Source organism: Zootoca vivipara, chromosome 8 (assembly GCF_963506605.1).
Source record: "Zootoca vivipara chromosome 8, rZooViv1.1, whole genome shotgun sequence".
Lineage (NCBI taxonomy): Eukaryota > Metazoa > Chordata > Lepidosauria > Squamata > Lacertidae > Zootoca > Zootoca vivipara.
In genome coordinates this window covers 44693632-44720753 of record NC_083283.1, presented here as the reverse complement: position 1 = coordinate 44720753, position 27122 = coordinate 44693632, and the positions used below count along the sequence as shown (strand labels likewise).

General features: G+C 42.6%; 1 protein-coding gene across 1 annotated transcript; it reads right to left on the bottom strand.

Annotated features, from left to right (window-relative positions):
• ANKRD29 (ankyrin repeat domain 29) lies at positions 1–27031 on the bottom strand. Its single transcript, XM_035125888.2, has 10 exons — positions 26834–27031; positions 23553–23663; positions 22943–23041; positions 20415–20513; positions 16442–16540; positions 15333–15431; positions 11674–11772; positions 8887–8982; positions 8392–8490; positions 1–7125 (listed from the first exon to the last, which is right to left on the bottom strand). The coding sequence occupies exons 1-10, from the start codon at positions 26867–26869 to the stop codon at positions 7042–7044; spliced, it is 921 nt and encodes a 306-aa protein (XP_034981779.1). The 5' UTR covers positions 26870–27031; the 3' UTR covers positions 1–7041.
• Positions 27032–27122: the final 91 nt, after the last annotated feature.

Sequence of the window (27122 nt, the reverse complement as noted above, 5' to 3'; positions counted from 1 at the left end):
TTGCAGGTAGATCAGCTTGGAGGTAGGTATGTTGGGATACTGCAGCAAACAACAGGTGGGGCACATAGCTCTTAGCTTGGTGTTTAAAGTGCAAATTAGGGCACTTCTGCAAGCCACATATGTACAGTATTCACAAGGAAGAAAGTGACTCAGGCTACTAAGGGAGGGTGTTTCCCACTGGTGGTTCCCGATTTGTAGAATCAGCTGCATTTATTTCCCTTATTATCAACTTCCAGGAGGCATTAAAAAACTTTCCTGTTTAGCAGACATTTGATGGCTGAAATATACTGTTCCTGACAACTTTGAAATTGTTAACTGTGAGAATATATAGTGGTTTTTAGATTTTTAAATTTGTATTACAGTATTTTATGATTAGTGTTTTTACCACCCTGCTTTCCTTTGTGAGATTTAAGTTTAATAAATAATAAAACATACTGTATTGTGTTTTTAATATTTGGTTGGAAGCTGCCCAGAGTGGCTGGGGAAACCCAGCCAGATGGGCAGGGTATAAATAAATTATTATTATTATTATTATTATTAGTCATCAATCCAGATATTTCAAGGAAGATTGCAGGATACTTTTCAAGATACCGAGTTTCTCATAATGGAAATACAGAAGTGGATGAATACCAGAAGTGGGTTGGATGAATACCAACCCAAGTTTCAAGTTTAGGATGAATTTTCAAAATACCGGTAGAGTGGCTGTTAACAGAAGTAGGTGTTAGTATAAATCAGGGAACTGCCCTATTCAAATGAAGTTTCTGTTAGATTCATATTCAGTCTGCATACTAAATGCCTCTCAGCGTCTGAATATAAAAAAGCAAAGACAAGCTAAGCATTATTTTAATTTTAATTATTACATGGGAAAGTAATCTGAGGAAAGAAACTGAATTGCACATAATTTAGCAAAGACACAGCAATATGCAAAGGCATGAGAAAAATAATACTGAAATGGGAAAATATTCTGGAGCAAGTTCCTATCTCTGTACACTATCATGTATCGCTAAGAGAAACAGCTACATTTGCATCATCTTTGGTTAGATTGTCATAAGCGGAATCCAACTGCTGTTCAAACACTGCAACATTTTGACAGTATCCTCTCATTTCCATTGGCAGTGTTTAAAGGCAGGGAGATGTGGGTGCTTCCACACTTGAGGTGGAATTCAGTGTTGTGCTTGGACAAATGTTCTGTCTCCACAAGTATGACAGAACAATGCCCCCTCTTTCCCCCCTGTGCACTGCATTGGGGTTCTCCTGATCCCATCCACCCCAAGGCAATTTCAGGGGGGGTGGGAAAAGCAAGTTGAAGTCCTTATCCAGGGCTTCTGCTGGCCAGCGTTGTTACCAGTAGGTGAATCCTGCCCTATGTATTTACTCTGGAATTGCCACTCTTGGTTAACTCACTTTTTACAGGGAAGCTGCATGATATCGTCATCAAATAATTTTGCTGCTCTTTCCTCCCTGATGCATGCTTCTTCTATCTTGTCTCAAACCTTAGAAAAAACCGGACAGCATTATTTTTTTATTGGTATTTTCCTTCCTCTACTAACATGGCTATGTCATGCCCACTAGCATGCATGGAGCATAGCTGGATGTATGTACGCACACATGGGCGTACCCAGGATCAAAACGGGGGGGGGCATGCCAGCCATGCCACCCCCAGCCACCCGATTGGCTGGCTATGACATGGCTGGGATCCCCCAGGAGGCGTGGTCAATGTCCACGCCCCCCAGAGGGGAGGGGGCCGTTTCCAGCCATTGCCGAGGCGGCACACGGAGCCACCCGTGTTTGCGCTTCTGCCTTGCCTGCTCCTTTACCGGCAGCGGTGATTAAAACGAGGCAGCAGCAGCGAAGCTGCCTCCGTCGAGGGAAACCTGGACCTGGGCTAACTTCAACCCACACTCCTTCAAGTCACAGAGAGCACAGCACAGAAAGTGTTGCCCCACAATGCTCCGCGGCACCTCATTTGCATACATTCCCTCGACGGAGGCAGCTTCACTGCCGCTGCTGCCGTTTTGCTTCAGCCGAGCAGGCCAAGGTAGAGCACAGCTGGCAGCGTCCTTGCCTGTCATGCCGTGCTCTCCAGCTGCCCGCCGTGCCTGGCCCTGCCTGGCAGGGCACCGGACCATGGCGGCTGGTATAGTTAAGACGGCCCTGCCCGCTGTGGCAAGATCGTGTACCCGACTGAGAAGGTGAACTGCCTTGACAACAGCTTCCCCCCTTTTTTTGCTTCTGGGGGGCAGCTGCCCCCCTGCCCCGCACTGGGTACGCCCATGTACGCCCATACAATCTTCTATCTCAGGCATCCCCAAACTTCGGCCCTCCAGATGTTTTGGACTACAATTCCCATCTTCCCCGACCATTGGTCCTGTTAGCTAGGGATCATGGGAGTTGTAGGCCAAAACATCTGGAGGGCCGCAGTTTGGGGATGCCTGCTCTATCTCCACAACTATAGAAGTCAATTGCAATTCTGCACATAGCTTACAGTGAAAAGAGACATGTCTGGGTAGAGAGAGCAAGAAGTGGCCAGTCTGGAATCAATTTACACTTTAAGTCAGCGTTTCTCAACCGCTGTTCCGCGGCACACTAGTATGCCGCGAGACGCTGGCTGGTGTGCTGCGACGTGCGGCGACGAGAAGGGCGATTTGCATTGTCACGTGCCTGGCGGCCGCCAATAACCAACGCTGACCCGCCGGAAAGCAATATTTCTCCTCCTCTTTCCGAAAGCTCAGTGCAAACGAGCCTGGCGGCCGCCAATATACAACACTGACCCGCCGGAAAGCAATACTTGGCAAGTGTTTCTTACAGTCATAATTATAATATAGGGCGGCACAGAGTTAAATTTTTTAACTTTTTTAATGGTGGTGTGCCTCGTGATTTTTTTCACGGAACAAGTGTGCCGTGGCCCAAAAAAGGTTGAGAAACACTGCTTTAAGTCACTGGAAGGAAATGTGATTATGATAGTAAGCACAGCTCAATCCAAGTTCATGTAATGTTGAACTACACAAAATTTATTGTAGAACTATAAAATTATATCTTCCTTTAATTCAAGCATTATAGGTCAGATGTTTTAAATGAATCATTTGTATATTGCAAAAAAAATACTAAAGGTTGTCACAAAAGGAATGAAGCTCCAGATTTTGTAATATAATTTAAGGCTTCACAGGTATTCCATAAGACTGACTACAACACCATCTTAACTAGCTACACTTACATCAAAACATGATACTATAACCAGGGTTCTTTTTAACCAAGCAACATTCTATATCGGACATACCAGTAAATATGTTTTAGCTGTTTTGTATTTTATGGGTTTGTAAGCCACTTTGAGACATTTTCTATATAAAGCAATGGATAAATGCAACAAATAACACTATACCAGAAATAACGTCATAGAAATACTTTGGTAATCAGCATAAGTTGTATTCTCAAACCATGATGTAACAGTAGACAAATCTTCCTTCCAAACCAGTGTTAAGCATTGGCATACCTGCTGGCTGGGGAAATAAAATCTGATATTTTCAGCAATCCTGGCACCCTCACCACCCCTGGCAAAATCCCAAAGGTAAATGGGAGGGCAAGAGGCGTTAATTCAGCAGCTTTTAAAGGAGAATGAACCCAGACACAAACATAAGCAAAACAAAACCCCATAACATTAAACTATGTATCACAGTATTAATGGTAAGTCACACAAGCAGCTTGCTAAGTGCTAAGCATAGTGCTCCAAAACACTTTTTAAAAACCACCATCAACAGCATATTATTAGAAAAGTGCATTCTGTGTTTGCAGTTCATTAGAGCCCTGCTTCACCACTTCTTTCCCTTCCTCCTATAGATCAGACTTTTTGTTTTGCAATAGCTATGATCCTTGAAGTCTACAGCATACGTCAAAATGACTCAATAATGTTGAGCAACAGCAAAGTGGGTCTTTTAAACATTATTATTTACCAAGGTAACAGTGAAATATTCCAGCTGAATTTTGAGCCTGCCGCCTTTGCAAATGGTATGCCTATTTATTTCCCTTAGCACTGAAAATATGTCCACTCTGACACAAGCAACTGAGTAGCATGACTTCTAACAAATTAGAGAAGCACACAAGACCCTCAATGGTTGGCACCTACAGTAGTTATAACTAGCAAGAAGTGGCATATTAACATAGCAGTTCACAGGGAAAGGATTATAACTAAGAAGTTATAATACATATGTAATAAACAGAGTCTCTTTATATTGATAGCTGGGATAATGTTTCAGTCATATTGCACCTGGAGTTATCAACGCACCTGTTATCAATCCTGACTATGCTAGAAAAATAGGCTGTTGCAAATTATCAGACAAGGTTTTTTTTAAGCACCACTTATTGATAAATACTAAAGATGATTTATTTATGCTGTGTATGTTTCTAGCACCTGTATGGTAGACTCTCATGCCTAAAATATGTTGCAGGCTTGGTGACCGTCTCTACTAATTCTTTCAACTGACCCAGATAGAGAAATGAATCAGTCCAGTACAAAGCTATTGATGGTTAATAGCTTTAACAGCTAAACTTTATAATAGTGTATACTTTTATGTAGGCTAGGTACACATTACCAGTTTAAAATGCAGCAAGATTGTTTTCCCTGCTGCATTTCAAGTTGCTTTTGTTTGGTGTCGTACACACCAGTCAGGTTTGATGTGTTCCTAAGTCACCCGCTGTGTATCCACACAAATGGGCAGAGAGGACACAGTGAACAATCTCTTTGGAACTCCTATTCATGGAAGTAATCATCTGCACGCATGCAATGGCTTTCTCAACTGCATACACCTCAGCTGAACTGCGAAGTGACTGTACCTTAAGTTTTCAGCTTGGATGGAAGATGGTTCAAGGAAAACACATTAAATAGCGGGATTTCTCAATAAACTTCAGGATAGATATGAATTGTGGCTAATGTTGTGTGTACACGGCTTTAAAAAACCAGCAATGGGGATGCAGAGCAAACAGTAATGTGTACACAGTCCTGAACCGCTTAAAGGTTTGTTGTTTTTTTGTAGAAGTGCTCTGTAAATTTTGTTAGCTAACCAACTAGAATGTCGCTGTTCAGAGATAGCATGCCACTGAATACCAATGGTGGACAACAGCTGCTGTCACGTGTGTTTCTAGGATAAATTTGGCTGGCCAGTGTTGGAAAAAGGACACTATGTGGGCTAGATGGACCAGTGGTTTGATCCAACAAATATACTCTTAACTGTATTCTTTTACAGAGTAATAGGCTTTCACTACTCACTTTGTTCTTGGGATGTTCCAAAGGACTAACAGGAACACATAGGGTTGGCTTCAATGTACTGCTAGTTTCACTCGGAACAATGGGGCTTTGCCCTCTCTCCTTCCCTGCATGCCCCCAAGCCTGCTCTGGGATTCCCTATGCCTCCAGAGCAGATTTGGGGGCGAGGAGAGAGAGTTTTGCTTGTTCACAACAACTTAGTTGAATCCCAGCCACAGACCTTTATTCCATCCTATACAGTAGTAGCGTACTTCCCTCCCCCTAACAGTCAGTTAAAGTATCATAGAAATCCTGAACACCTGCAGCAATTTTAAATAATTAGTATGTGAAATAAAATTTATCGTTTTGCCTGCTTTAAGTATCTCATCCCAGAATGAAAGCAAAACTCTTCAAAAATTGATTTAAATTGCATAGAACATGTGTTTGCTAGCCTTTCCTGCATGGTTGGGCTTCCTAGCGTATTGTTGTGCTTGCTCAACGTTGTTCCAAAAACCTTCTGGGATCCAATAGTAGACAAACCAGTTGAGTAAGGGCTTAACCATGCATTATGCTTTTCTTAGATTTAGGAAAACTTAATATGCATTGTAAACCATACTTGGATAAATAATATGAAGGGCAATATACAAACAGATGCAAAGCTCCATGAGATAGGCATTAGATAGAGAGAGAGAGATGATAGATACTATAGATAGATAGATGATAGATAGATAGATAGATAGACAGACAGACAGACAGACAGACAGACAGACAGACAGACAGACAGACAGACAGCATCTCTATATAGATGGGTCTTGAATAAATAAATGGAAAGCATCATTAAGTAGGCAATAATAAATCTGTCTAGAGATCACCACTCGATACTAATGTGTGTAGGAAGAATATAATTTATGAAGTGGGCCTTGGTATTAAAGAATGCTAACAGCTATATCATCGCAACATGACAGGGGCTGGCAGCCTTAGAGCTGCATGTGACTCTGAGCCTAATCACAGCAGCTCTCTTTTGGGTGTTCAATTCAGCAAGAGGAAGCTGACCCTCTCCTGACAGCCTACTGGGTAGACAGGAAGACAGACGCAAGGGGGTGGCACCCACTTTGGGCTTTGCTCCCTCCCTGCCAACATCTTCCTTACCCCCTCCCACAAGCACACACACACACACCCCGATAACCCTGCTCCCCTGCACTGTGACAACTACAATATAACAGGTGATGTGTGCCTTAGCAAGGGAGTGCTGCTACAAGTAACTGAACATCCCGTATTTTTATCAGAAACCTTCATGACACCAGTGAGCAAATGGCCTAATTGGTACCAAGACACCAATGGGCTATAAAAGGCTTGAAGCACTATGAGAAACCAAACTGCTGGTGCCCCCATCTGTGCCACCTGCATATCCTGAGAAGGGTTCAGACCAAACTGGACTTGCCAGAGCACTACTAAAAAGACCTGTGCAACTTTTGATAAGGATCAGGAGGTTTACTTCAAGGAACAGATAAATACTACAGCAAAGGAATATTTCTCTGGAACAGAAGAAGACCTTATTCAGGAAAGTCACTTAACGACCCAGTCTTCCCTGCATCTGAAGCCAGAGACAAAAATCTGGTGAGTTCAGTGGTGTTAGGACCTTAGCAGTGCCACTCCATGGAGAATCCTGACTGTTCAAAGAGGAAGAGTCGGGGCATGTTGCTTGAGTCTCAGCAAAACATTTCCAGTTCTGCAGGATAACTAGCTTTGCTTGAGGGCGAATGTGGGCAGGGCTCATTGGCTCTCTCTTGAGACGCAAAGCTGTATTAGCTCTTTCGGTGCTTTTCTCTAGTCTGCAGGAGCCGTAGGATGCACTCGTTTTTTGTTAGATCTGAAGGCAGTTCATTTTTCTGGAAACAAGACACGAGTTGGTTGGAAACCAGAGAAAGGACTTTCACCATCTGGTTCTCATGCAGCAGACCTCAAGGAACATCACCCAAAGGAGCATTGGCATTCAACATTCTGCACTGATCTACATTCAGCTGTGGACTCATGCACTTCTCATCAGAAACTATATCAATGCTGTATTACTGAGCCTTTCAGCAAGCTTGTTTAACAGGGATTATAATTCAAAGTAGGCTTGTGAGGAATTACTTAGATTAGGGTGGCTAACATGGTCCTCTGGTTGTTGCTCGACTACATCCCTGACCACTGACCATGGTGGCTGAGGCTAGGGCCAATGCCATTTGAAGGACCCTGCATTTCCCATCCCCAGGGCAGATCCAAAGGGGTCTTCAGCAAGCTACCCCATCATATTCTAGTGACTTCCCTGGGCTGCTGTAGGGCAGCGATTCTGCTTCAAGGAGCACATCAAGATGCTGTAAGGAGTGCAAGTTATTGCCTTTCATTTTCTGGCTTTTAAGTTGAAAGAAAATGAGTCAAAAAGGTTCTACGATATGGTGAACCTGTGGCCACCCACACCTTGTTGGATTCCAACTCCCATCAATCCCAGCCAGCATGAGCAATGGTCAGAGCTGGTGTTCAGCAACATCTGGAAGGCCACGTTCCCCATCCTTGCTCTATATGCTATGCTGCAGGAATGAATGACTATAGATTTCTTTCCAATAAAATAATGATTATTGCCTTTGGCACTCATGAGAACAGGATCAGCTGGCACTCAAATTTACATTCAGGCTTCAGTAGCATTTAAACTAGATCTGTAATTAATTGACTTTGGGCCTCCCTTGGAGAGGAAAAATACTATATTGGTAAGTCTACATAGATTTGTATTCTAGCATACCGTGGAGGCTCCAGTAAATTTAAAAGAAGCGTTGGTGCAATTCCGTAATGACAGAAATGTCCAGAAAACCTTATACCCAAACAGATTTGTTAGTCTTTAAAGGTGTGAGTTGACACTTGGATGATTTTGCTGCAACAGGTTACAGAATTACCTTGCTGAATGAAAGTGGTTGACGCGAACAATTTTTCCCAAGAGTTGTGCTGCCCTCTAATGGAAATACACAACATGGAGAATTTATTCTCTGTTTTTGTTCTTAATGTAAAACTTCAGGCTAAAATTTGTTCCTAATATAAAACTTCAAGCTAAAATTAATAAGAATTTCTATGAAGAGATTCGGTTTCAAAGGTCTGACAATCTTAAAACAAAAGTACACTACCTTGTTCCTAAGGAACGGATCTGCTCCCGCTTCTATGAGTAGTGCTACTGCTTTAGCGCTGCCCCCAAGAACAGCTGCATGGAGAGCTGATGTTCCATTCTAGTATATACAAAAACATAAATATATCTATATGCAGATGATTTGCTAATAATAATAATACATAACTTTAAAATCTAAGATCTCTATCAATGATGCAGGAAAGGTTCTGGCGGAGTCTGGCTGCTGCCTTTTTCAACCTTTCCAAAAGATGGGTGGGCATAAGAAGACTTTAACCATCCTGAGTTCGAGACATGGCATATGTAATAGAGAAAAGACCCAGGATCGTGCTCTGATTTACATTAACATCTCTATATTAGAAAAATATTTGAAATAACCTAAGATTTTGAGTGAAACTGAGAAATCTTCTGTGATAGCCCCACTGAAATTAGTGAGAGCTTCCACAGCATCCAAGGGAACTATGGTTCTGAGCATCCCAAATATTTTCTCAGTACTTGCCTTCAATAAACCAAGTGTAGGAGAGAATTTAAGCAATTCCTCTATAACATCACTATATCCTTTGTTCGCAGCTTTAAGTAAAGCAGTTGTGCCATCCTACAACAGAAAGGAAAAAGAAGAAACATGAATTGAGGATGACAATTTGTCCTGTTTTAGACTTGTCCTTGTATAGAATTCATAAGGGAAGGGTCCTCCCATTAATTATAGCCCATTTAGAGCATGTTATTTCTCCCATAAGCAGGCTTTGAGTGTCCTTACTGTACATGAAGCCCTTACTGCATGTAGCGGCAGTGGCTTTTCTTACGCCCATACCACAGCTTTGCAGACTTCAATGTTTAAAAATATTGTCATTGAAACATTCCTAAGACTGTGATCCTATAGTCACCTAATCTAGAAATAGGTCCTATTGAACTGAGCTAGAATTCAGTACACTGAAGCAACTGGCTCAGGTAGTTATTAACTTGGGCTTGCCTTCACTGATGTAGCATAACATGCTTGCTTCCACCAGAAGCCCTCCCCCTCCTTGCTCCCTGGCTCACTCAAGAAAGGTTGAAGGGCAAAGCCTTCCTTGGAGTAAAGCATTCTAGGAGTGATGACTGAGACTCCCTGTGCCCCTGCTGCAGTTTACTACCTAAAATTATTAGGAAAAAGTTTATTACTATTGTAAAACTTCCCTCTAAATTTTAGAGCTTCAGCAGCAGCAAACCATAACAGTGCCACGGGCAGTCTCGCATCCAGCATGCCCAGAATGCTTCACTCGTGGTAGGACCTTGGGGGGAGGCGGAGGGCCTTGCCTCTGCTTAAGCAGCAGCAAAATAAATATTAAGTAAGGTTAAAGAGGAGAAAAGGAGAATTGCTACTGCCCCTTCCTTCTTTTTATGGCACCAGTTCCCCTGCTGACACCAGCATTGTTACAAGGCAGCATTGAGTCTGGGGCAGATCTGGTGCTTCCCCTGGTGCATCTACACAGCCTCAATTTTGCCATTGCTGCTTTACCCTGTAACAGGTCAGCTGTTGCAATACTGGTATCAGGAGGGCAGTCCGCAGCTCCCCACCACCACGCTGGCTGCTATGGCCAAAAGGAACGCCACACACATTGCATTTATAGATGTACAACTAAGAGGTTTTAAGGGCACACCTAAAAATGTGAAATTGTGAAAGCCACAAATGTATGCACCACACAGATACATAAACCAGGAAGTCATTTCCCACCCTTTTCCATGTGATTGTCATTTGTTTTAACTGTTTTTAATTCTAAAATTGTAATCCGCCCCAGGAACTGCTGGTGCATAATAAAAGTAATAATAATGGCTAATGAAGGCTGGTGGAAGCTTTCCATTCTTCTTGGAGCAACCTGGTGATAACCACGGGACCTGGACATGAAAAGATGCTTGGACCTGTTTTACTTGATAAAGGACTGGGAGTCTTGAAAGCCAGTCACATTTTTCTTCTTAAATAGCAGTTGGTGGTTTACTAAACATAAAGAATCCTAATCTATTATATTCTACTCATTTGAGTGAACTGTATGTCCAGTGGGCTTTTACTTTACAGTATTTTGAACAGCAGACCCTTATGAAATCCATCAGTTACCACAGAAGGCTCAAGAAAAATAACTCTACTGGGCATGCAACATTTGTTAAGAGGTTCTTTGGATCCAGCTTAGCCTTGATCTTAAACTGAGCCTCCAAAATGCGTCAGCCCTCAAACTTGCCTTCAGTGCCAAGGCCGTGCTGTGTAATCTATTAAGAAATAAGAAATAAACAAGTGGATCTGAGCACTACATCTTTGTCGCTACTGACCTAGCAAATCTTTCTTAGTAGCATGGCAGATAGTGACAGGGACCACTCAGAGAAAAAGGATAACTGTTTAATTTACTGTACATTTTTATTACCAAGAGGAAAGGGTTTGGCTTTTTTCTTGTTTCTGTGTTCTGGTTTTGTAAAACATCTCCAACTTGGAAACAGAAGAAGCTGTTCCTTCTGTTGTAAGATGCCCCTTGCAATGAGAGATAATTGAGAGGGATGCTAGCCAACCTATTCTGCAGTGTCGACTGCAGGAAACAACGGAACATGCCCTTCTTTATTGCAAGTATTATATAGACGTTTGGGCCAGGTTTATCCAGCCCACCCTATATAAATTCCCTGGGCATTCAGAACAACACAACATCTCCCTATTACTACAGGACGAAAGTCCAGAAGTCACATATTCAGTCACCAGATTCTGCGCTGCCAAGATAGATATTCGTCGAAGGGTGGTCTATGATACAAATCAGTCCTAAAATGAAGACCCATATTGTTAGATCTGTTTTATTGAAGCCCCATCCCTTATAGCTGTTTAACAAGTCCTTTTAATTCCTCTATTAGTTTTATCCACTCATTATTTATGCTTAATCAAGTATTTTATGTATATGTTTTAATCTACGGTTGGTTTTTGCCCCCATTTTTAAATAATTATTTGCTTAGATCCATATTGTTATGCTATTTACTGTATTTAAATGTTTTGTTTATGCTGGTCTGTGACTGAATAAAGTAAATTCATTCATTCAGTGTTGACTGCCACAGCACACCATTGAGATGTTCTAGAATCTGAGTGGGGAACATGTAGCCCTCCATAGGTTGCTAAACACCAACTCTCATAATTTCTGATGACTGGTCATGCTGGTTGAAGCTAATGGGAGGTGGACTCCAACAACATCCAGGCTCTCTACCCCTGTCCATCATATCCCAGAGTACTGCTGACTCCTTTTCTTCTAATATAAAGCCAACAAAACAAAAGGCAGCTACTCACACTCCTTGTAGCATCTCGTTCTGCTCCTCGGAGCAGCATCACTCGCACTACCTCACTATGACCCATCTGAGAGGCTATCCACAATGGAGCTGTCCCATCCTTTAAGAAGACGAAATAACATGCAAAACAGGACCAATCAGTTTGATACAGGCAGCACGCTGAACAGCTCTGGCAGCTCACCACAAGATTCTGGCTGGAACTCAAGGACAAAATGAACTTGAATCCTTGATGAAAACCCATTTCCCCCTGGAGAAGGGACATCATGTTCAGCTCAGCATTCAGGGAATGCAAACAGGCAAACAGAATCTATATATTTCAGCATGTCCTTGCAGCTGAATAAATGTTTGAACAGTGCAAATGAAATGTTCAATAACTTAATAAGATGAAAACAGTACTCTGTATAACAAACAGTATTTTCTCTGTTTTAGACGCCTTAATTATTATCAGATGCTATACCAAAGTTTAAGAAGCAGGAAGTACTGGTTCCTTATAAAGCTTAACGCAGAATGCTATCAACCACATACAAGAGTCTATTTTGTTTCTTATCAGGTCATAAAGTGTAGTTCTGTATTCTTTTGAAGGACTCTTTTTAAACAAAAATAATACAGTGCTGAAGTGGAAAAACAAGGCTGAGGGAGAGGAGCTTCTTGAGTTATACTTCCTGTGCCCAATTCAGTTTACAAAAGCCTTGCATCTTCTTTTTTTTAAAACCCAAAGAGTTTTCCAACCATAGAATATATAATTCTGCCGAGATGAGAAATGAGCATCTTTATACCTGTACAGTGGTACTTCGAATTACGAAGACGATCCATTCTACGGCCGTCTTCGTAAGTCGAAGTCTTCGGTTCGCATGTGCGAAGCACGATTTCGCGCTTCTGTGCATGCACCGACCGCGCACGCCGCTTCTGCGCAGGTGCAGAGCGTGTGCGCAGGGCGAAAAGACTTCCGGGGTTGTCGACTTCGGAAGTCGAAACCTTCAGAAGTTGAGTTGTTCGGATGTCGAGGTACCACTGTATCTTATAAAGGTAAAGGGGCCCCTGACCATCAGGTCCAGTCGTGTCCGACTCTGGGGTTGCGGCGCTCATCTCGCTCTATAGGCCGAGGGAACTGGCGTTTGTTCATGCTGTTCATGCTGTGCAGCAGCTAAATTTTGTGGTTAGCTTGTGTATGTTTTCAACCATGGGTTGGTAAAAATATTGGTTTGTGGATGGTGTCACCAAGGTTTCTTAAATATCAAATGGTAGAATTGGGGAAGATTTGAAATGCTTATTTCTTGATCTGTTCAGTGATGAGGAGTACAGAGAGAAGAAATGCCATGGTGCACCTATAGCAGCAAAAGCAAACACATTCATCTGCCCCACCTGCAATAAAACATGTCTCTGCAGCCACAGCAGGCACTGTAACTCTCCAACAGTTTGACTTTACCCACAAAGGCACACTCTTCCACTGTCTTCTGAGACAAACTGATGCCGGCCACAACTGGAAATATTAATACAAAGAAAAAATGCAAAGGCTTTCATGGACCTTAAAAGGTAAAGGGACCCCTGACCATTAGGTCCAATCACGGACGACTCGGGGGTTGCAGCGCTCATCCCACTGGCCGACGGAGCCAGCGTACAGCTTCCGGGTCATGTGGTCAGCATGACTAAGCCGCTTCTGGCGAACCAGAGCAGCGCATGGAAATGCCATTTACCTTCCCACCAGAGCAGTACCTATTTATCTACTTGCACTTTGACGTGCTTTCGAACTGCTAGGTTGGCAGGAGTTCATGGACCTTAGTGGGAACCAAACAAGGCACTTAGGATGCAATCCTGTACACAACTATCCAGGACTAAGTCCCACTGAATAGATATGTATAGGACTGCAGGATTTATCTTATCTCATTTCCTGTAAACACTCAGTCTAGAAGTTAACAGCTAGCAAAATTGACGCAGGTAATTAAGTTCAGTGTCACAAGGTGTCAGTGTTTCCTAGAATTAGTAACCTTATAAGACTGTCAGCTGCAGTAAACCTGTTAGTTTAGGCGATAACCTTCTGAGTCAACAGTAGATCTGGCAACTGAGGAGGTGACAGGGTTACTTGTGGAATAGATTGCTTTGGGCCCTGCTTTTCAAGGTGGTAGTATCCAATAACAATTACTTCTTGTTAGAAGCAACTGAAACCCTGTGGATAGGCTGATGCAAAGTGAAAAAAGCATAACGACAGCAGCCTCAAAAGGGATACTGTAGAACTGGAAAAAGTTCAGATATAGTCTATCAAAGTGAGGCTGAATGTTAAAGAGATTCAATAATGACAAAAGAAATTTCTACACACAGTGCAAATTTAAACTATGGAATTCATTCCCACAAGATTTAGAGGGCTTTCAAGACGTGTAGACAAATGAATGGAGAACAAGGCTATCAGAGGTTACCAGCCACAATGGCTATGTTCTAACGCCACTTGCGGAGGCAGTATGGTTCAGTGGTTGGAACCTGCAGGAGAACAGAGTGCTGTTGCGCTTAGGTCCTGCTTCTGAATTTCCCATGGGGAATTGGTTGGCCTGTGAGAACAGGATGAGATGGGTCTTTGGCCTGATCCAGGAGGGTTCTTCTTATATTATAGGAATAAGGAAACACAGGATGCTAACATGATTTTTACACATCCTATAGTTAATTGTGGCTTTGTGTGCCTGGAAATACCAAATGAGAAGCCACGTCACTTGAGTTCATGCTTGTTATCAGCGACCTGTGAATGTAAATGCTTAAGGAACCTACTTACCCAGAACCTGCAATTTCCTACATTTACACCTTCCTCTACTCTTGGTGGAAAATAACCTCTGGTGCAATATAGTTCAGTCAGTAGGTAGCTCTGGACTTAAGCCGGATTTCTGTGGCACTTGGCATTTCCTGTTAGTAGGGAGCCTCTTTGAGCCCAAGGGCTGCAGTCCCTCATGGGGAACCTTCCTTGGTCCCCATGCCAGTGATGGGCAGGGCCAAAGGCAAAAATGGGTGGGGATATGTTACATCCCAGAGCCCTGAAAGTGAACAGGCTTTTTCACATGTACACATGCAGAGGGTTCAAGCAACAGGCATATTATCCACAGTTCACAGACACCTTCCAGCCAGGCAAAGGCACTCATGAAAGGCACAGAAAAGGGTCAGTGAAAAGGTGCAGCCTGAGCAGGGAGCATGGCTTAGGGCCAGACAAAGCCCAGGAGGGCCACATATGGTCCACATGCCTGAGATTTTTCCACCCCTGTTCTGGTCTTGTTGGAGAGAGAAAACAAATTTCTTGCCTAACTTTCTGATTTTTGTGTCCTCTAAGGATTCCAGGGCACACATACCTCCTTCAACTGTTCCATGGCACAGATTCAAGGAAATGCCTATAATCTAAGTAAGAATGCATAACCAGAAATGCCAAGTATTAGAGGAAGTTAAACTACAACCTCGGCAGTCTGTATAGAAAACCCAACAGCAGCACATGTATCCAAATTTGATCAAATATTAACTTCCATATCAAAGGCACACCAATAACTGGAATGTAGGGAGCCACCAAGGAACAGCTGGTTAGTCTTAACACATGAGTAGATGAAGGGAAAAATCTAGACAATATCAATCTTAAAAATAAATAAGGGAGGGTAACTAAAACATTGTATGCGTCTTAACAATGCTGAACATTACCTGCCTTGGCTGGTTGACCTTTGCTCCAGAAGACAGCAATAGCCGAATTAAATCCAGGTAACCACCTTGGGCAGCCAGGAAAAGGGAAGTAGCTCCGTCCTTAATATTTTAAATAAAACATTTTATTAGCTTTTAAGCTGGCAAAAAAAGATTTCTTAACAGAACCACTGAACTCTTCCGTTCCTCCATTAGCCCACAAGCACAAGACTGCTTATACTGTATACTGAAGTATCTTTTTCATAACTATCAATACATTTCTGCAGCATTGATGAACACAAAAAGCAAGCTTGCTCTTTAATTAGTCTGCTTCCAGTCTTTTATGTAATCAATTTAAAGATTAAATAATAAACCCTGGTGCTTCTGAGTAATGGTTCCAGCAAATGTGCATTTGAAGTCTGCCTCTTGTGGAAGTCCTTTGCGAGTGCTGCTGAGCAACAGAAGCTAATCAGATTTTTGGTTTTAAGAACTACTTACTTTCAATCATTGCTTTAAAGTACATTACATAGTTCATATCCTATCCAAAAGTGTTATTTGAAGCAGCACACATGCTTCTCCTATGACCAGGTGGGCAGCAGCAACAGGTGGGAGAGGAGAATCTCCACCACCCTCTCCCCTGCTGCCACCCACCGACTTGCAGAAGTACGTGAGATGCTTCAAACAGCGCTTAAAGGCAGACCCCACATTACATTTCCTGCATAAAGGGCTGCCTTTAAGAGCTTCTCAAAAGAGCTGTTTGAAGCAGCTGCCCCTCTCCTGGGCTTGGGTGCACAAGAGAGCTCTCTGCAGGGAAACTTCATAAAAGGCAGTTTCCATTATTCCCTATCTCCATGTGCAATATTAAACACGTACAGCTTATAATTTTGCCTTCTCATTCTGTGTAATGTGTAGAATGGCTCAAAGTGTAAGGAGGAGCTGGCATACTGGGCAAGCTTTGAATTTTCCACCAACTCCTTTCCAGCACGTAAAGTAGCACAGAAACACCAGTTACAAAGCACTCTGCTTTCTCATTAACAGAAAAAATGAATCCCGGAAAGGTTTCCTTAAACCTTGAACATTCCAGGGGAAAGGGAGGGTCAGAATGGCTGAAGGCCAATTTCAAGTAAACTCACATAAAGCTGATCGTGAACGTTGGCACCGTGCTTCAGCAACGTTTCCACCACTCTCATGTGCCCGTACTGACACGCAGCTAACAGAGCAGTGCCTCCATCCTGGAAGGGCGGGGGGGAGTAAAAAGAAAGCACAAAATAGGCACAAGAGAAGGGAAAAAGACAAAGGCTGTAGAATACCACCTACGTCTTGTATTTCAATACGATACAATAATAGCAATGAAGAAATCAAATGGAAGTGCTGCAGATAATGCCAGGGGAAGCTGCCGGCAGTGGCAGAATTTAAGCCAGAGCTTTCCAAACTTTTAATGTTGGTGACACACTTTTTAGACATGCATCATTTCACGGCATTGTAATTCATTTTCGCATCATTTCACTTTGATAACTGGGCTAGCTCAGTTGGTTAAAGCATGGTGCTACTAACGGCAAGATTGCGGGTTTGATCCCTGTATGGCCAGCTGAGTATTCCTGCATTGCAGGCAGTTGGACTAGATGGACTAGATGATCCTCAAGAGTCCCTTCCAACTCTACAATTCTATGAGTTGTCATGTAAAAAGAAACTATATCAGTCTCTTGAAGTAAGGCCTGCCCTTTCACACATCCATAGCTGCCAAGTTATCCCTTTTTTAAAGGGATTTTCCCTTATGCTGAATAGGCTTCCTCGCGAGAAAAGGGAAAACTTGGCAGCTATGCACATCATGCAGTTGGGAACTGGGAGGCGCAATTAAAAGAGAAAGCAAGTCAAAGGAAGTGAGCCATCTTGCTCCCTGGTTATGTATTTCCAGGAAGTCTCTTTCCTTTTTTACTTTTTCTCTTAGCAGGGCATTTGAAGCCTGGCTGAGGGAAAATTAAAGTGACATTACTGATGGGCAGACGTAAACGAGGTAAGCAATGTGTGTGTGTGGGGGGGTATATTCATTTAACACATTTTTATCCAGCTCTCCAGCTGCAAAGCCTCAAAGCATGGTTTGCAGATGAATTTTACAAAGAAGTTATTCCATGCAAACATGACACAAAAGGAAAAAAGCATGGGGAGAGGTAAAAACCACTCTTAAAGTTGGCTGAGATGGAAGCAGTTCAGTTGGTCTGTCAGCAATGAAAATAGCTGTTTTGGCCCATGTTCTACCAAGTTCCCACAGGTGAAGGCTGGTAGTTGTAGCACCACGGAGAGCTGCCAGTGAGCAACTTGCTTCCACAGGGGTACTGAGGTCTGTAACAAATCCACTTTAAAAAAGAAACAGACCATTTTCTGGAAAGGAAGGTGGCACTGAAAAGTGTGAAATGAACAAATGATTAACTGGAAAAACGTATAAAACACCCTGCAGGCAAATCAGGATGAATGCTTATTCCTACACTTAAGACATTTCTCTATTCCTCCTCATCTAAAAAGTCATGACAAGCACTGCTTCCTAGGGAAGGTGTTTCACATTCCTCATAATTTTTTGTACTAGATGTAGTTGTTTATGTTAACTCTGGAACAATTTTGGCTACATCTGTAGTGAATTAGAAATTGAGGCTGCACCGCTGTCTCTGGCAAATACGCTGGAAACTCAGAGAAATGAAAACCATCCTGGCACAATTGCACATCAGCAAATCAGAGCAGAGACTTTTGCATAATGCTGGCGTTACACATGCGAGATCTTTTCAAACCAGAAAAGCCAAGGCAGAAATCATATTGCTGATGCTGTGCATTTCACGAACAATAATGACAATTTGTTTCAGCTATTGCAAAATCCTTTTTTTCTTACAAACCAACATGCAGTGCAATGTGCTACAAAGAGCTGTGCATGCTCTATAATTTTTCTGGTTCCCTTGCTGCAGTCCTCCCCCCACCCCCACATGCACACCCCAATAACACTACTTCAGAATACTGCCATTGCCATGCTACTGTGCAATCTGGAAGGAAAGCAAAAGCCAATCTCTGCTGACTACCTACCCACCCACATGAATGCAGAAGGCTACATCCTTATGTATACCACTTAAGACCTTGGATAATTAAGCGGTATATAAATAGCATTAATACCGTGCATGCCTTAATGTGAGAGAGTGCTCCCTTTCACTCTTTCCCTCTCTCTCACTGGCATTCTGACTTTTTATAGATTTTCATATTACATTAAGTTCTGAAAAGAAATACCCACAATTCTCCTCTCTCTTGCTTTTTTATCTTCTAAACGTTTGCAAGGGGGAACTTGTGCATGTCCTCTGTGCAGAGTTCGATAAATTTCCTGCTTATACATTATATCTGGACTCTAAACCTAGCTAACTTTAACTACAGTAGTTTGCTGAAATAAGCCAGTTTCATAATTATGATCAACCACAATCTGAGAGGTTCAGATAACACAACAAGCTGTGATTAATAAAGGAGGGGAAATGAAGAAAAAGCTTCCAAACTCCTCCTTGCACTGCAGCAGAGCCAAAGGCTCAGCTAGGCTCATTCTCATCATGCTAAATTATTGTGTGATGTTCAAGCTGGGCTTTGGTTTCCAACGTGTATGAAAGAAATAAAAAATAAGGTTTTGGTGAGGGAAAGAATCCAGAAGTAAATAAATGTAACAAAACAAGTTCAACACAGTTTTGTGCACTAGGCTGGAATACTGTCATTTGGTAGTATGTATGTAGCTAGGGGACCCAGGTGGCGCTGTGGGTTAAATCACAGAGTCTAGGGCTTGCTGATCAGAAGGTTGGCGGTTCGAATCCCTGCAACGGGGTGAGCTCCCGTTGCTCGGTCCCAGCTCCTGCCCACCTAGCAGTTCGAAAGCACATCAAAGTGCAAGTAGATAAATAGGGACCGCTCCGGCGGGAAGGTAAACGGCGTTTCCGTGCGCTGCTCTGGTTCGCCAGAAGCAGCTTTGTCATGCTGGCCACATGACCCGGAAGCTGTCTGCGGACAAACGCCGGCTCCCTCGGCCTATAGAGCGAGATGAGCACCGCAACCCCAGAGTCGGACACGACTGGACCTGATGGTCAGGGGCCCTTTAGCTAAGTTTTACTCTGAGGAGAACCACTGAAATTAACGGACATGACTAAGTTAGGTCCATTAATTTTAATGAGTCTACTCTAAGTAAAACTTAATTGGATACCACCCTTGTTTCCGAGACTAATGCAGCCACAGACTCTAAGTCCCATAAAACTAAGGACAGGAACTGGTGCTTCAGTTCTGTGGATCTGTCCTTCCTTAGCACTCTAAGATCTCTTCCAAATCTGTGCACTTCCGTGCTTTGTTTGCTTCCGTTCAGTTAAATTCAGTCAGAAATTGTTTTAACAGGTGGCCAACAGCAAAAGTTGACAGGAAAATTGCCCTACATTCAACTCTTCCCTAATATGAAGAATATAGCGCAAGAGTAGAAAAGGTGAAGGTGAGACGAGCGCATTTTGCATGAGCCATAGGTGATTTCATGCTAGCACAAAGAAACAGATTTTGCCTAAAGCAATTGTGCATGTGGCATTGACTACAGAAAGGAGTCAGTTCTTTCACAATTCAGGCCACGGTCATCTGACAGCCTAAAGCACATGCGTTATTTAGTCTTATCTTGGCAGGTATACAGTAGCTACTCCTGTCATGTTAAACATGAAATGACAGCATCTTTTCAAAAAAATTCAGCTGCCTGAATGCCTGCAGCTGTAAATTCCATACAACTTGACTTCCAAGCAGAGCTGCCTCTTTCTGTCTTTCTTTCTTTTTTCATTTTAGATATTGCTTCTTGACTTCACACCACTGGGTAGCATAAAAGAGACAACCAATCTGGTCAGCTTTGGTTCTGCCCTTTTGCAATGGAAAGAGTAAAAATTATTAGGAAATGGAGCAGCACACATACAATGAAAATGGAGCAGTAAAAGCCTGAGCCGAACATATGTCCTGCCAGAGAACTGTGTGGCAAGAAGCAAAATTATATCATGGGCCTCTCGCGTGCTCTCCATGCCAAATCCCTGCCTGCCAAAATTCACCATCATGTTAAAGCCAAGCACAATCTCTTACTTTGGTTTTAAATTCTGTGGAGGCTCCATACTCAAAGAGAAACTTCACGATATCGTTGTGACCTTGTTGTGCAGCAAAGAACAGGGCAGTGGCACCAGACTGAAAAAGAGAAACATAAAGCCCATGGATTAGGTATGTAAGTACATTTCATTTAATCTACATAACAATGTCTTTTAAAACCTTATTTTAAAGTTGGTAATGCTTGAAATGTACAATTCCAAATTCTCATATCTAGCAGCAGTTAATCTTCAATTAAAACATTCCCACATGATTCTATTCAGGACAGCCTTCACCAACCATTCTGCCCTCCAGTTGTATTGGACTACAACTCCCATCACTCCCAGCCAACACTTTAAAAAAATATTAAACTTTCAAAATGAGTAACAAAGTCGAAATTCAAGATACCACTTTTCATAGCTTGGGGATAGAACAACTGAGAAAACAGAACCTGTTAAAGTTCTGTAACACAGCTGTGAGGGAAAAGGAAGGCAGCGGCCTAGTACACACATAATGTTAAACCATGGTTTAGTTAGTGCTATGTGCACATGAGTTGGGTTGCATGCTTCCCCCTCCCTTTTTCTCCTCCTGCATGGCAGTGGGGAGAGCTTCTGAAGCCAGTTTCATAACCCATGATTTGATGATGTATTATAACCATCCAGAGTTTGTTTTAAACCACAATCCCAAGTTATCCGGGAACAAATACATTAAAGTGTTTACCAAGTGGTTAGCTACAAAAGCATGCATGCAACCATATGGCAAACCGGTCATCTGTACATCAAACGGGATACATTAAAATAAGTTTAGCGAGATCTGTTGCTATGCCTTCCTCTTGTTGAAGGAATACTTCAAACGAGCTTCTCAGAGTTAGGTCAAGTGGACATGCTAGCTTTATTCTCCTAGTTCTCTTTATCAGATGCTTAAGTACACTGAGATAATGGAGCTGCTCACATACATTAAGGGCTTTGTTGGATGAAAGCCTCATACCAGCAACTTCTAAAGCAATTCTAACCATCTTTAAATTCATCTAGGAAAACTCCTATTATCTACCAGTAGATCTGGTAATGTTGCAATTTGTAGATGTCATCAAAGGGACCACTATCCTAATTTTAGGTAAACAAGACAGGTATACACACATATTTTGTAAATAGATGAGAATTGTGTCATCCTTTAGACATATACCTGTTCTCTGTTATCAGGAAAAAATGACTCCAGGCTCCTGGTACAGTGTCAAGATGCTAAGTTTCTGAATAATTCTAATGCAGGCCTAGACAGACTACTGTACTTATTTGCTACTGGAGGGAATTCTGGTATCACCAAATCAAGGTTGCCACTCCTTCTCATAAGGTATCTGTGCATTTAATATCTGCATGACAGGTGAAAAATTAATGTTTGGAAGCTTTTCCCAGTGCAGAGATGCTTTGATAAGGAAATCTCCACCTGTTGCATTTCTGCCTGTCATACAGCTATGCAAAACAGAGGAGCACCCTACCATGGAAAAGGTGTCAACTTCCACTGGTGATTAACTTTCTCTGAGTTTAAAAAGCAACAGTGAGAGCTGCAATTAAAAGCTGTGCATAGAACAGGATATGTTAAAATGAGGATGTGGTTGTCACTATATCCTGTAGTCCTTTTGAGACAGGCACTTAAAAGGCTGTTAGGAAAGTTGATTAAAATGCTATAATGATGGAGGGGGATTGGAAGCACCATCCTGGGAGAATAGCATCCTCCAATTGTCAGGCTAAGTCTGAGTTGAACTACACACCGCTTGCTGTTTAATGGCAAATGATGTCTCCTGCTTGTACAGAAGCCAGATAAGAGGCTGACAACCCTACAGCAAGAGATTGATAAGTAACCAAGTAACCAAGGAAATTCAAAATATCAACTCCACTATTCTGACTCATTTCTGAGTCCTGTCATCAGTCAAAGATACTGACTGCATTTACACAATTTAACCCAAGGCTTAATTGGCTAGGTTATGTATGACCTTCGTACACCTCCAGTTAACCCCCTTTGCTCTTGCTAGCTCCCCATAAGCAAAGAAATAAACCAGGAAGCTACAGTTAATCTGAGTTTCCTGTTAAGTGCAAACTGGGGTCTTAAGGTGGATTCCAAATAAGCCAGGATTCAAAAGCCAACTTTAAATTAAATGAAAGTTGACTTCCGAATCCTCTTCTTTAGAAGTCATCGATGTTGTTCCTGGTTTATATGAAATGGAAATCTATGGTTAATTTGAGTTTCCTGGCTTATTTTTGTTTTGCATAGGGACTGTATGCAAGTACACAACACTCATGCATATCGTGGCTTATTACGTCAGGAACTGATCGTACTAACTGGGGAATTATGACATCCTATTGCTCCTCTTTGGGGGCCCTTAGCTGTATCTACTAACCAGGACCCAAACTTGCTGACCTCATGTATGTCACTCACTGCGGACAGCCACAAGTTCTCACAATATAACAGGTCATGAATCTTGCATTTTGGCCCAGTCTTTCTTGCAATCCCTTTTAAAATTCAGAATTCTACCATACCTCTCTCTGAAGGTTGATATCAGCTCCTTGCAGCACCAATTCTCGCACGCATTCTTTGTGACCATAGAATGAGGCTACCATAAGAGTTGTTGAACCAAGCTGGGCATAAAGAAATACAAACTCATTATCTTAAAAATATAATGATAGAAAGCCATGCAATCCTGAAGGCTGTATATCATTTCTCTGCACCTGCTCAATGGAGAAGGGAAGGCCTTTTGGCACACGCAAAATGTTTTGTGATCCCTGCTGAGTAACTATTGAAAGTTCCCATACTTTGAGCACAAGAGGATGCTAGGGTTTGTGGCTCCTGTGCAAAATGAATCCCAGCACTCCAGATCAGCGAGTCTCAATTTTCTGCTGAAATATGTTGGAGAGTTTGCAAACTGTTGGAAGGTGTGCAAACTGCTTTTTTAAGAAAAATAAAAGTGCAAGAGGAGTCCCAGTTATGTAACGTGTAATTGCCATGTAACGTGTTGTATGACTCCTGCTTTTGAGCACACTCAATATGAAGAAAATAATGCATTCATGTCAAGTTTCCCCACTCTCCCGCTAGACCAGATTATGCAAACAGATGCAAATCATCTGTTCCTGTCATGCACAAAGTCCTTACACTGTCTTTGCAGTCCACATCCACACGCCCGCTGTTCAAGAGCAGCTGGAGAAGTGCCAAGTTTCCTTTCCTTGCAGCCCAAAACGCAGCATTTGCAAGTGGTGTCTCCTTCTGTTAACAAAACCAAAACACAACAAAAATCAGATTATTCTGTACAAACGTGGGGATATCTGTGAAGTCTTGTTAGTAAGGATCTTTTTTCTTCTTTCCTGGCAAGGGCCCTTTGCTTTTAACAGTGCATGTTCTCTGATTTGTTTTCTTTAAGTGGTTAACAGAAACACAGCTGTTCCACAAAGGAAAGCTGGTCTCCATCCATTTGACTCTCGAAGAACAGCTTCTTACCCTGTGGGTATTGGGCCTACACACTAATACAAGCATAGAGTCATTAAAAATTTGCTGATTATTTTATACTCTAGAACATAGCTTTCCAAACTGTGTGTCGTGACACGTTAGTGTGTCGGCTGCAGTGTGTAGGTGTGACGCGCGAATGCTCCCCAGGCTCCTCCCAGGGCTGGAAAGGGGTTAGTATAACCTCTAGTTTGATAGTAAAACTGAATCACTGTGTCGTGAAATGATGCAAAACTGAATTGCTGTGTCGCAAAATTTTGCATGTCTAAAAAGCGTGTCACCAACATGAAAAGTATGGAAAGCTCTGCTCTAGAAAGACCACACATAGCACACCAAGCTGGCTCACCTGTAACACCCTTGGTCACAAAAGGGTGGCTAAGATATGCATCAGAACAGAAAGGGATCAGACCATAGTGAAACAAGCACACAATAATAGTTTTTAGGGCAAAACCCTATATTCAATATACAGCAGCTAAGGGGGCATAAAATCTGGCAGAACCAACACCCCGATATACTAGAGGAACACAAGCTACGTTGTCATGCTGGTGGAATGGCTAAAATGAGGCAGAGTCATAGATAGCCATGTGGCAACCTAGAGAAGGAACAATACAATTCCACTGCACCCTAAGACCATGGCCATAAATTCCAAAAGGCTGGGCTTTAAATATTCAGATAATTATTCAGTGTAGTGACTCAATAAAAATGTTTTAATCAATTAAAAACTTGCTGCTTGTGAATCGCGAAACCGATTAGATGTTTTAAAGATTACAATTACAATACATGGCAGGTGTCACCTTAGAAGAAGAAACCTCTTTCTCTTCTACACAGGAGGGAATGCTTCTTCTAAAATGGAGCTGGATGTGACACATGTGCATCTTTTCCAAAAACAGAGACCAGGGGTGGGTGGGTTCTATTGTTTTACTCCTATACAAATTTATGTCAATTTTAATCAACCAACCAAAAATAATAAAATTATCTGGGTAAAAGCTTAACAAAGGCATAGGGAAAAGACAGATCCTCTCCAGATGACATAATTGTTGTTTTTAGGGGAATGTTGAGATGTCGCCCATTTCCTGAGGAAAATCCAACTACCCTGTTTCTGGAAAAGCTTATTTTCTCTGAACCACTATGTACTAACAGCTTCGTATCTTTCTGTCATTGTGCTTGTTTTTTTCTTCTTTGGAAGCTTGTGCACTCTAGCTTTCCAGCACTCCAATAATAAGCGCTCATAAAAACACACAATCATACAAATGAACAAAATAAGATGCAGGTTGAAGAGAAATATTAAATATTAGCAAACATTATTGAACTTGAAAGTATCTGTTTAAAGAAACAAGAATACATGAACCGCATAATATAGAGACCAGAGAGCAACACTTTCAGGTGAAAATTTCTGTTTATCAATTGTCACTTGTTTTCTGATGAGCTATAATTCTCCTCTCTTTTATGTACTTGGGTGAATTATGTGAATTTAGGCTTCTTGCTGCAATACTTGAAGTCCGGCCTATCTTAATTTATTACCACCCTAGTGCAATAACACGCTCTCTCTGTTGTGACTAAGCAGTGTATCCAAGTAGGAACAACTGACAAGCATCACCTTCATTTTTCAGAACTATTACTCAGAATTTCCAGCTAAAAGGATCAAGTAACAAGGAACAGGACAGATCCCTGCCTGACAGTGGAGACAGTATTGGTGGAAATGTACTAGGGATCTCACTCAGACAGGGAATCCTATAGCTGGTGCACATGTCGACACCATGGGGCAAGGCTATGCAGTCAGTGCAACACTTTCAACTTGTTTTTTTCAATATGTGACTGGGGGCAGGAAGTTTGACAGCCCCCCTCTTGTATAACACAGCCTCAAATTTCATACAATAGTGAGCAAAAGTGGGGGTAGGCAGACATAAAGATACAAGAGAGAGGGCCTTTCTGGTTGTGGCATGTAAAATATGCAATGCTCTGTGGAGGAAGGCCAGCTTGCTCCTTGTTCCTTGCATTCTGGTCAATGGCAGAGACCAACTTGTTTCAGCAGGTGCTTGGCTGCACACAAACTGAAATTATTATAATCCACAGTTCATTATTTTAATTGCTATGTTAAACTATTATTTTTCAGTCCGTGTTAGTTTTGCTGTGAGCTGCCTTGAGACTTCCTGAGTTACTTCTGAGGTAAAAAAAAGTATCAGGAATATTAATAATAAATACATAAATAATTCAGCGCAAACTCTTTTCTCTATACCCTCGAACATGTTATGTCTGCGTTGTGCAGAAAACACCTCCTCCTACAACACTTATTATTAATATTCCTGATATTTTTTTTACCTCTTACCTCAGAAGTAATTCAGAAAGTCTCAAGGCAGCTCACAGCAAAACCATCACGGACTGAAAAATAATAGTTTAACACAGGGCATGTTTCTGATGTTAGGTCTCATCAGCCACACAGCACGTGCAATAGTTAGCAGGATAAAAGAGGAGTGCTTTTGTGCATGGACAGAGAGCTTTTCCCTCACCACTCAACATGGCCAGCCTTCGCACATCTGGGATTACTGGGTGAAAGGCTTCATCCTGAAGCGGACGGCATCGTTTCTTGGCACCGCTCAGTTTAAAACACACACACACAGAGACCGCAGCTCAGTCTCAAACCAAGCCTGAAAATGAATGCCTCGCCCACACGCCACATGCTTAACCTTTCAACACTCCCCCCACCCCGATCGCCGTTTAATAAAAAAAGCAAACATTGCTTTAGCCAGCCACCTGGTTCCCGCCAGCTGCATTGGCGCTTATTAGAAAAGAGAGGAGCCCAGCTTGCCCCGCAAAGCCAGAGGCAGCCGCTGAGCCAGGCCTGCCATGGTATCTGCAGTGATAACAGGTCACAGCCGCAGGAGCACTTGGAAGATGAAGAAGAAGCCGAGTAGCGCGGCTGGGGGAAGGCTTACCTTGAAGGACATGGTGAGATCCCCAAAGCGGTTCATGCCTGCCAAATCCAGCGAAGCCGCATCGCTTCACCAGCAATACTTCCTTCCCAGGCCTTCCCCGGCGTCTGCACGAGAGCGATCATTGGCTCGCCTTGCGGAGCCGCTGGAGCAGAGCTGGCTGCAGGGCTGCAGGCGGCGGCACGGCAGCAGCAGCACCGCGCCCGAGCCGGCGTCTGAGTAAGAGCCGCGGCAGTCTGCCAGCCAGCCAGGCAGCAGCAGCAGCAGCACGAGGCCTGCTCTCCTTCGGAGC

Coding starts and splice junctions, on each gene's coding strand:
- ANKRD29 (XM_035125888.2), bottom strand. CDS start 26,869: ATGAACCGCTTTGGGGATCTCACCATGTCCTTCAAG. Junction 15,432..16,441: donor ACGTTCACGATCAGCTTTAT/GTGAGTTTACTT, acceptor TAAAATATTAAG/GACGGAGCTACTTCCCTTTT. Junction 7,126..8,391: donor ATCCGTTCCTTAGGAACAAG/GTAGTGTACTTT, acceptor TCTTGTTTCCAG/AAAAATGAACTGCCTTCAGA.